At 53.5% G+C, this 11236-nt stretch overlaps 1 protein-coding gene across 1 annotated transcript; it reads left to right on the top strand.

The window, feature by feature from the left end:
- Nucleotides 1–246: 246 nt before the first annotated feature.
- On the top strand, nt 247–11236 carry LOC119111097 (dynein heavy chain 6, axonemal; the record flags this gene model as incomplete). Its single annotated transcript, XM_037234922.1, is given in 14 exon segments — nt 247–264; nt 559–773; nt 1091–1223; nt 2713–2809; nt 3324–3498; nt 4204–4333; nt 5197–5298; nt 5684–5833; nt 6070–6198; nt 6684–6797; nt 7006–7149; nt 8067–8285; nt 10544–10669; nt 11167–11236. Coding segments are annotated over 14 exon segments (1822 nt in total), but the record flags the coding sequence as incomplete, so codon positions are not given.

The raw sequence follows: 11236 nt of genomic DNA, 5'->3' as shown, positions 1-11236 counted from the left end.
ACCCGCTACGTGGAGCGGGTGCTGGAGGGCCGGGTGGAGCGGATACCGCCCGAGGACGAGCTTATCATAGAGCTCGACGTCCAGCCGGCGGGCAAGACGCCCTCGCAGCTCAAAGAGCAGCAGTCTGGGCCCAACGTCGATGGCGGGGTTAGTTAGCTCTCTTTAGCGGTAGTAAGCTGCTGTTTTGATTTTAGGGTTCTATGCAATGTCATGGGACGCGCTCAACGCGTCACACAGTACACTAGCATGCTAGAGCTAGTGCAGGTTGAAGACTGGGAAGAAAAAGGCATATTTCCTACAAACTTTTGTCGGTTTGATGTTGCATACAGGCATCAAAAGAAGAAAAGTACTTTGCTTACTTTGCTGCCAGGTGGAGACCGATCCCTGCACTTACTTGTGCTGATCTTAACATCGATTAACCCACGGGCCACTGATGCTCTGTTTAAAGCGCACATCTCGCCAAGCCTCATCTTTCCATGCGCTGCCGAGTGCGGCCCGTCCCGCACCTCTGACGGCGTCGGCATGCGGCAGGCTCCGCCGCCCGAGGCGTCGCCGGAGCCGCCGCCGGAGCCCGCCGACCCGGAGGAGGAGCCCGAGGCACCGGTGGAGCCGCTATTCGTGACCGAGTTGGAGTTCCGTGGCGCCACGCCCCGGCTCGTGCCCGACATCAAGGAGTTCGCCGCCACCGTCGACAAGCTGCTGCTGGACAGCCGGGAGATGGTGGAGAGCATGGAGAACCTCTTCACCGACGACACGTTCCTGTTCATCACCAGGTGATACCTAAGGCTGGTGTAACTCCGTGAGGAGGGTGAGCATGTCCCACAAAGGTTTTGGGCTGGTGGGCATTGCGCGCACGGTGGACCACCTGTGCCCTGACCAGTGTCATTTTGCACGGAGTGAAGAAGAGGACGAGTGACCGGTATAACATTGGTTTCCTAAAGCGGCTGTGATGCCCCAGTAAGCATGCATTGGAGAAGGTGCGTTTGATTTCCACATGGTTTGCAGCTCAGCTCTGCTAGTTGTCAGACCAACCGATGCTGATTTACGGCGCCTGCTTCATGCGGACGGGGCACGGGGTTTCATGTGGCAGGCCGACGATCAACGGTAAGACCCTGGGCGACGAGGAGCAGGAGGGCCCGGACCTGGAGGACGTTCTGGACTCGGACCAGCCGCTGGCCGAGGCCAGCGAGCGCATCGCCGAGATGGTGCGCGTCGGATTCAACGTAAGAGCGGCGACGGCCTGCGAACGCTGCACCGTCACGGGGCCGACTGCCGACTCCTTCGGACGTGTTCGTACACCGAGCAGAGGGCTTAATGCTATGCGTCCTTTTTGCTAAGCTGACGTCCGGGCATTGTGATGGTGCGTTATTTCTTTGGCCGCAGTTGTTAACAAACGTCCCGGAGCGGTTTTATCCACTTGTAATGAAGAAGCGATGCTGTTGACGTCGGTGGCTCCGGCGCGTTAAAAACGCTATTGTGCGCGCGCGCGCAATAGCGTTTTTAACCAGGGCCGTCTGATCTATTTAACGTCAATAGCTCAGCTGTGAACTCTGAGACTCATAATGCTGTTCACTACTCGTGGATCATTCGGGCACATTGTCCCGCGCAACACGAATGCTCGCAATCGAGATCTCAAAAAGGTGTTATTTAGTTGTGGTTCATACTCGCTTTTCTGCGCGGAGAGCCGGCACCTTTGGGGTTGGAAAACACCACTTTAAGGTACATGACATTAGCTCTCATCTCATTTTATATACACAGCGTGTCTTAAGGTTGTACGCATAGACCTCTACAGAGCGAACCAGAACTCCCTGAGCTCACTGTGAGCCCACCACCGCCGGCGAATGAGCTTGCTGGTGTTGTTGCCTGTTGGTGCACGACAGGATATATCCAGCTGCCGACCCGTCACCAGCCTCGGCCATTCGCATGTCCCGCGGTGCTGTTACAGGCTCCCGGAGCCGGGTCGTGCTGGGCGGACGACAGCTGTGTTCCTATCTTATCCGGGTCGTATTGGGCGGATCTCTGACGGGAGCTATGTTACCATCTTATCCGGGCCATGCTGGGCGGAGCTCTGACGGGAGCTGTGTTACCATCTTATCCGAGGCCATGCTGGGCGGAGCTCTGACGGGAGCTGTGTTACCATCCTATCCGGGCCATGCTGGGCGGTGCTCCGACGGGAGCTGTGTTACTATCCTATCCGGGTCATGCTGGGCGGAGCTCTGGCGGGAGTTGTGTTGCTCTCTTATCCGGGCCATGCTGGACGGAGCTCCGACGGGAGCTGTGTTACTCTCCTATCCGGGTCGTGCTGGGCGGAGCTCTGACGGAAGCTGTGTTACTATCTTATCCGGGCCACGCTGGGCAGAGCTCCGACGTGAGCTGTGTTACTATCCAGTCCGGGCCATGCTGGGCTGAGCTCTGACGGGAGCTGTGTTACCATCTTATCCGGGTCGTGCTGGGTGGAGCCCTGACGGGATCTGTGTTACCATTTTATCTGGGTCGTGTTGGGCGGAGCTCCGACGGAAGCTGTGTTACTGCCTTATCCGAGTCGTGCTGGGCGGGAGCTGTGTTACTATCGTCCGGGTCGTGCTGGGTGGAGCTCTGACGAAAGCTGTGTTACTATCCTATCCGGGTCATGCTGGGCAGGACCGCTGACGGGAGCTGTGTTACGTCATGCTGGGCGGAGCTCTGACGGGAGCTCTGCTTCTCTGCTGGCAGGCTGCGCAAACGTACATACAGACTTTCGAGGAAGTGAAGACTTGGTTCTACGAGAACATGAGGACCGACATGTCTACGTTTACTGACATCGGATGCGGTAATTGATATATTTTGTCCATCTGGCGGTGAGCGAAGTTTTTAGTCTCGTTCGAGCTAGAGTTGCGTTCCAAACATGGCGATGGTGGAGCTGGGTGGAAACAAAAGGTGAATAACTGTGGGATTGGGACAGGGACCAAGGGCCTAGGCCTAGGGGCCTATTACATCGTCTCCCTCTCCAAAAACTAAATCATTGTTGCCCTAAGGGGCGATAAACGCATCGCGCAGCTGTCAGCACAACTCAGTCACACAAGAAGCAAAAGACACCATATAAGGTACCTTACAGTTCCAGGCTGTAGTTTCGAGTACAGCCACCTCTGTACGTTACGCTGTGATCCGCGGTAACTGCGAACCGTTCTGCTGGCTTCTCGCTAGTGGACGGCAGTGTTGTCCTCCCAATGAACTACATGTGGCACACATAGCTGACAAATCCTTTATCGGTCACGGCGTTATGGCTTTCTTGCGAGGCGGATTGGACATCTTAATCTGCCACAGGACTGAACCCGTGTCCCCAGACTTGGAGAAGTTCGGCTCGGCGCTGGCTAAGTTCACCACCCAGATCAACGAGGTGAAGAACATCCCGAAGGAGCGCAAGCTGGGCGTGTTCTGCGTGAACGCTGAGACCGTCCGCGAGATGGTGCGACCGTCGCCCGAGACTTGTCTCGACGAAATATTCAAGATCATGCCGGCGTGAGTCATTGGCATTCTGTCAGTGCCAAGAGGAAAATAACTGGATGGCACACTGGTCGTCCGCGACTTCATGGTATCAGTAATAGCAGCATTGCTATGTGTTTCACGTATGTACACACTCACATTGCAATTCCTCGTCACATTGCCTCTCGTTTGATTCCCAAACATTGTGGTTTACAGCGACTCATCGCCCCTGTTATATTCTTCTGTACCGCAATGATGCTGTGTGTGTGTGTGTGTGTGTGTGCGTGCGTGCGTGCGTGCGTGCGTGCGTGTGTGCGTGCGCGTGTGTGTATGCATGCGTGTATGCACGTATGTATGCATATGTGCATGTACAAATGTGTACACACACACACACACACACACACACACACACACACACACACACACACACACACACACACACATATATATATATATATATATATATATATATATATATATATATATATATATATATATATGTATATATATATATATATACATACATACATACATACAGATATGCATACATATATGCACATTCATTTTGGTGCCGGCAATTCGCCATGTAGCAACATGTGGCCCACGTTCGTAATCATTCTGCCTGCTGGTGGCTCACCCAAGGTTTTACATTTAGGGTCCAGATGGACAGCAATACTATAATTGATATGGTCCCTCCAGCAATCACACTTTGAGCCTACGTTTTTGTTATGATGTTTTCAGGGTGACAAAGGCTCGGGTCGAAGCTCTCATAACCGAGTCTCAAGATGCACACTACAAATTAGAAATAACGCCAACAACAACCGAAGAATATGTGACGTTCCTGACCTTCTTGGATGACATCTCTATTAGGGTTTGTGTCACCTTCACCGTCCTCATGCGCTCTCGGCGAAGTAACGGGATGTGTGCAAAAGATGTATCATACTGAACGCAGAGGGGCTTCTCCGACACTGTGTAGTTTTTAGTTCATAAGCTGTGTCCGTCAGCGGTTTATTTTCGTTAACAGCCTTCCGTAATTCGCATCAATCATCTGAGCATAACCAGGATGGCTGATGTGATGGGCGATCGAGTAACCATCCGGTTCTGGTTGCCGGCAAGTACCTCATCTCGCCGATTTAATTATGTTACGTTACCGCGTCGATTTCGCTTATCGTTGGTTATGGCGCATTCTATCTGGCAATGCAATGAACGAAGGCTCTAGCGTCGGCGGGCGCTGCCTGATGAACGGACTCCCTAGCATCGACGGGCGCCGCCTGACGAACGGATCCCTCCAGCATCTGGGGGATCGTCTGACGAACGGACCCTCTAGCGCCGGCGGGCGCCATTTGACAAACAGGCCCTCCAGCGTCGGCGGGCCCGTCTGACGAACAGATCCTCTAGCGTCGGCGGGCGCCATTTGACAAACGGATCCTCTAGCGTCGACGGGCGCCGCCTGACGAACGGATCCTCTAGCGTCGGCGGGTGCCATTTGACAAACGGACCCTCTAGCGTCGACGGGCGCCGCCTGACGAACGGACCCTCTAGCATCGGCGGGCGCCATTTGACGAACGGACCCTCTAGCATCGGCGGGCGCCGTCTGACGAACGGACCCTCTAGCATCGGCGGGCGCCGTCTGACGAACGGACCTTTTAGCGTCGGCGGGCGCCATTTGACAAACCGACCCTCTAGCGTCGGCGGGCGCCGTCTGACGAATGGTTGACGTCACGTGCCCGGCAGATTGAGAGCCTGGAGCAGGAGGCCGACGTGGTCTGCCAGATGGTGGAGCTCATGGAGGACTACCAGACGCCGGTGCCGCCCGAGTACATCGCCGAGTTCAATGTGAGGTCATGGCAAGAGTGTCACCAGCTCGCGTGCTGTTGACAGGGCCGGCTGAGCGGTTCTCAAACGCGACAATAGTCGTAGTTTCCTACTAGTGATGGGCAGCAGTGGTGGTATTTTTTGCAATTCTGTGAGTGTATTGTGTCGAAGATTGACCTGGACGATAGCGTCTTTAAGGTCCCATGTAGTAGGGCACGCAAAATACTTGTTATATGTATGCAATTTGATTGCGCTTTTTAGCATAGATAGATTCAAAACACTTATTTACGCTGCGTTTTAGCCAGCGTGCACGATAGATGTGACGGTAACGGTCGAGTTGCACATGTTGCCGTGTGACCTCCGTACGTTTGTGGTAAGTCACCGGAGCCGGCGACTGCTGCCCCAGACACTGAGTCCGACCGTAGCCGTGCTGCACGACCTCACCGACAACTGCGTCACTGATCGCGACAACCTGGTGGAGAAGCTCTCCGCGTCACTCGCCAAGGACATCAGGAAGCTCACCAAGGATGTGGAGGTGGTCAATCAGCAAATTGACGTGAGCAAACTTTTCTGGTTTTTATGTCTGGTTGAAGGACGTGTTTGAACTTTCTTAGAACAGCAACATGAGTTGTTAAAATTTTGGTGAGCCTCTAAACCAGCTGCGATACACCGTAATGTTCTCACTGACATACAGTCCTTGATGATGAACAATCTCAAAGACTTCGTGGGTGTTAGTAGAGATGAGTGCTCAATATGCCCTATGCGAATGTTTGAATGACTATGTGCCTGCAGGATCCAACCATTCTTGAGATGGAATCTGATCACGCCATCGTCAGACAGAAGCTAGAGAACTGCACAGCCATGTTGCAAAAGGAAGAGCAGATGGCTACAACGTACAAGGAACACCAAAAGAAATTCAGGGTGAGAGGCGAGTCGCGACAGCTGGGCATAACCACTCATGATTAGCTGTGTGCGGTTATGCCCAGCCGTCACAGCTGTGTCGACGGCTGGGCATAACCACTCTTAGCTGGCTGTGTCGCACGTCATCATCTGAGCGCCCAGTATGTGTGGCTGTGCAGCGTTCAGTAACGGGCATGAGCCTGCTGAGACATCAGCGGTTGACTAGGTCATCCCAGTTCTCCGTTGGGCTGATCATCCGCCGCGGCGCGCCGCCAGTGGGATTGGTTTGTTGCCCGGTTGCTCACCGCCAGCCGTCAGACGATACGACGGGTCACGGCTGTGGCTCCACGCTCTGCTGCTGTCTCGGTGTCAGGGGGTCGTCACTACTGCGGGGTATCCACCTCTGTCGGCTGCTATAGCTCTGGGCTCACTGGCCATACCTTGTCGATGTTCTCGGACGATAGAGTCCATGACACGTTTGTCTTCGACACATTTTTCCTTTTTAGCTCGAGGTAACAAAGATGGAGCAGCTGGAAAAGGCCCAAGACGAGTTACGACTGAGGACTCTTCTCTGGGACTCATTGGACGAGTGGGATAAGTTCCTGGCCGAGACGTTGGTGGTAAGCCTCTCCAAGCTGTGGTTTGTATGACAATTTTGAGTTTATGTGAACTCTTCCACCCTTTCCTTTTTGCGCCGCTGTTTGAGAGGTGTAGCCCTAAAGCTTTCATTACAGATGCGTTGACAATTAATTGTGTTTGCTCGGATTTCGCTGACTTGCACAGTTCAGCGGGTGTTTTCTCCATATTAATTATTGTTGTGACCCGCAGGCACCATTCAACGAGCTGGACGTAGAGGAGCTAACCCAGCTGGTGGCCAAATTCAACAAGACGGTCGTGCAGCTAGAGAAAGGGCTTCCACCTAATAACGTGACCGCCGTTCTGAAGGAGAAGGTTGACGACTTCAGAATAAAGGTGCGTGTTGTTAACATATCAGCCTTCCGGCACAGGTACGTGGGTGCGATTAATGTAATATTCAGCCAATTCCGCCACCACTTGTTGCATCCTCACCTATCCATGCCTGCTGCTTGCCATCCAGCATGTGCTGTTTTGGTAAAAGTTTTTTGAAAAAGCAGCAATCGCAAAGCATGCTACTTTACCTTTGTAAACGCATTACAAAATCTTTATTGATATTATCTTATTAGTTGGTGGTAAACATCAATTAATAATATATGCATTAATTGGCATGCATCATTAATTGGAGGTTAACATCATAATGCTGAAAATTGGTGTAAAATGTAACGGAACCGACGTTTGGTTGCTGAAAATATGCGAGGGACCGATCACTTCCATTCTGAAAGCCTTTAGTTTTCTCTGAATGAAATTATTGTGAAAAGGTTGATTTTGAACCTCCCTACGTAGTTTGCCAGCAGAATGCCAGATGGCAGTGCGCGGTTGTCTTTATCGGCCGAATATGTGCATGCTTTTGAGGGACACTGCTGTTATTTGTCTAATCGCATGCGTAGCTAACTAATCTCGACTTCAAGTATTTCTGTGCGGAGTTTGGAAGCAGGTGGAGTGCTCCAGTAGCAAATATTTCCTCCGGGTATAATTGGCCGGCCCGAACCACTAATTCGATTATTGTTTATCTTCACCGGAATTGGTGTCCTGGGTGCAGATTTCTCACAGCGAAACAGCGTCTTTTACCACCGCAAATAAACGTTGTTTTTACCCGGAGGAATATGCAGTCCGGAAACGGTAGATCAAATTAGTATAGAAGCGCATGGATACGGTGGAGCACCACAACCAGCGCGCTTGCTGCCCTGTTGCCGCTGTGCCGTGTGTGGTCGGTGAGCGGCGCGCGCGCATGTCTGTGTGTCCGTGCCCGGCAGCTGGGCACGATCGCCGACCTGCGCAACACGACCCTGAAGCGGCGTCACTGGGAGGCGATCGAGCGTCAGCTGGGCCACCAGGTGGTCGATCTGGACGACCAGACGCCACTCACACTACAGCTGCTCATCGACTACCAGGCCTTCAGCTGTGCCGAGGAGCTGAAGGAGATCTCGGGCCAGGCCAGCTCCGAGGCCAGTCTGGAGGCGCTGCTCAACAAGGTAGGATTACTACCAGATCAGGGACTGGTCTGGCGGCGCTGCTCAACAAGGTGGGATTACTACCAGATCAGGGACTGGTCTGGCGGCGCTGCTCAACAAGGTGGGATTACTACCAGCTCAGGGACTGGTCTGGAGGCGCTGCTCAACAAGGTAGAATTACTACCAGATCAGGGACTGGTCTGGTGGCGCTGCTCAACAAGGTAGGATTACTACCAGATCAGGGACTGGTCTGGCGGCGCTGCTCGACAAGGTAGGATTACTACCAGATCAGGGACTGGTCTGGAGGCGCTGCTCAACAAGGTGGGATTACTACCAGCCCAGGGACTGGTCTGGAGGCGCTGCTCAACAAGGTGGGATTACTACCAGCTCAGAGGCCGGTCTGGAGGCGCTGCTCGACAAGATGACATTACTACTAGCTCTGGGGCCTGTCTGGAGGCGCTGCTCAACAAAGTAATATTACTACCAGCTCAGGAGCCAGTCTGGAGGCGCTGCTCAACAAGGTGGGATTACTACCAGCTCAGGGGCCAGTCTGGAAGCGCTGCTCAACAAGGTGGGATTACTACCAGCTCAGGGGCCAGTCTGGAAGCGCTGCTTAACAAGGTGGGATTACTACCACATCAGGGGCCGGTCTGGAGATGCTGCTCAACAAGGTGATATTACTACCAGCTCAGGGACTGGTCTGGAGGCGCTGCTTAACAAGGTGATATTACTACCAGATCAGGAGCCAGTCTGGAGGCGCTGCTCAACAAGGTGGGATTACTACCAGCTCAGGGGCCAGTCTGGAAGCGCCGCTCAACAAGGTGGGATTACTACCAGATCAGGAGCCAGTCTGGAGGCGCTGCTCAACAAGGTGGGATTACTACCAGCTCAGGGGCCAGTCTGGAAGCGCTGCTCAACAAGGTGGGATTACTACCACATCAGGGGCCGGTCTGGAGGCGCTGCTCAACAAGGTGATATTACTACCAGCTCAGGGGCCAGTCTGGAGGCGCTGCTTAACAAGGTAGAATTACTACCAGCTCAGGAGTCAGTCTGGAGGCGCTGCCCAACAAGGTGATATTACTACCAGCTCAGGAGCCAGTCTGGAGGCGCTGCTCAACAAGGTGATATTACTACCAGCTCAGGGACTGGTCTGGAGGCGCTGCTCAACAAGGTGATATTACTACCAGCTCAGGGGCCAGTCTGGAGGCGCTGCTCAACAAGGTGATATTACTACCAGCTCAGGAGCCAGTCTGGAGGCGCTGCTCAACAAGGTGATATTACTACCAACTCAGGGACTGGTCTGGAGGCGCTGCTTAACAAGGTGATATTACTACCAGCTCAGGGACTGGTCTGGCGGCGCTGCTCAACAAGGTGGGATTACTACCAGATCAGGGACTGGTCTGGCGGCGCTGCTCGACAAGGTGATATTACTACCAGCTCAGGGACTGGTCTGGAGGCGCTGCTTAACAAGGTGGGATTACTACCAACTCAGGGACTGGTCTGGCGGCGCTGCTCAACAAGGTGATATTACTACCAGCTCAGGGACTGGTCTGGAGGCGCTGCTTAACAAGGTGGGATTACTGCCAACTCAGGGACTGGTCTGGCGGCGCTGCTCAACAAGGTGGGATTACTACCAACTCAGGGACTGGTCTGGCGGCGCTGCTCAACAAGGTGATATTACTACCAGCTCAGGGACTGGTCTGGAGGCGCTGCTTAACAAGGTGATATTACTACCAGATCAGGAGGCGGTCTGAAGACGCTTCGCAGGCTGGGATGATAACCAGGCCCGCTCTAAGGACAGTATGGAACAGTACGGATCAGTAACAATCAGTTGTTGGTCACGGCGAGCTGATTACGGAACCAGCTCTAAGAACGGTGGGGCGTGCTGGTCACGGTGAGCTGACAACCAAGCCAGCCCACCGTGACCAACAGTATGGGGTGTGTTGGTCACGGTGAGGCGATAACCAGACCCGACCCGGACCACGTCTGAAGGCCCTCCTCGTCAAGATGGGTAGCTTATTCATCAGGTCAAGTTCCGATACCAGCTTGCAGTTGGAGGTCAGGTAAGTCGTCAAGGTAAGCTCTGAACGTCGAGGCTGCCAGACAAGTTGCGGGTTTCTAGGCTGGAGGCGAAATAAGCTGAGGTATGCCGACGCCAACCAGGCAAGCAGTGGGTGCCGCGCGCTGCGTGCCAGCGGTGTGCCGCTTCCAGCAGCCGTGCTAGGACTGCTTTGTAGCAGCGTGTGACGTGACTGACGCCGTGCGAACTCCTGCTGCAGGTGGAGAACGTGTGGAAGTCCACAGAGTTCAGCGTTGTACCGCTGGCTGGTCAGAAGGATGTATACATTCTGGGCGGTACAGATGACATACAGCAACTGCTGGACGAGTCAAATATCAACATTCAGGTGATCATGTATCTACTAATACATTAGATGGAGGTAACGCGTCGCAAACATGGATATGAACCAGGCGTACCCCACCCTACAACCATGGTCTTATGGTTCTTTGGCTGTGATGGCGGGGTAATGTTTTGATGGGGATCTCGGGTTCATTGTTCGGAGTCGATTTGAATCGAGTATTATACCAGTATTAACTACCTGACACGAAAACCCTTGAATTTTTCGCAGAGGATGCCCGTAAAGTTTCAGTATATGTTACCTTACGCTTTACACTTGCAAAAGCTGTTGTTTTCACGCGAGTTCGCGGTGTTAAGCGTGGAAATGTTGCCGGTGCGCTTTGGAACGTGACACCGTATCACCTTGAAATTTTCATGAAAATACCACTTCCAAAGCATTGGCTTGCGTGTCAACCCAACAGCGCTTTAGGATGCTGCAATATGACTGCGCGTCTGGTGACATCGGCCGAGTGAGCAGCTGTTGATGGCCACTGACACTGTCGGCAGACGATCTCGTCGTCCCGACACGTCGGCCCGATCCGCTCCCGGGTGGAGGACTGGGAGAAGCGGCTCGATC

The sequence above is a fragment of the Pollicipes pollicipes genome, unplaced genomic scaffold (genome assembly GCF_011947565.3).
Source record: "Pollicipes pollicipes isolate AB1234 unplaced genomic scaffold, Ppol_2.1 Scaffold_7261;HRSCAF=8764_pilon_pilon_pilon, whole genome shotgun sequence".
Lineage (NCBI taxonomy): Eukaryota > Metazoa > Arthropoda > Thecostraca > Pollicipedomorpha > Pollicipedidae > Pollicipes > Pollicipes pollicipes.
The sequence above is the reverse complement of the archived record's forward strand: the minus strand, read 5'-3'. Positions and strand labels throughout refer to the sequence as shown.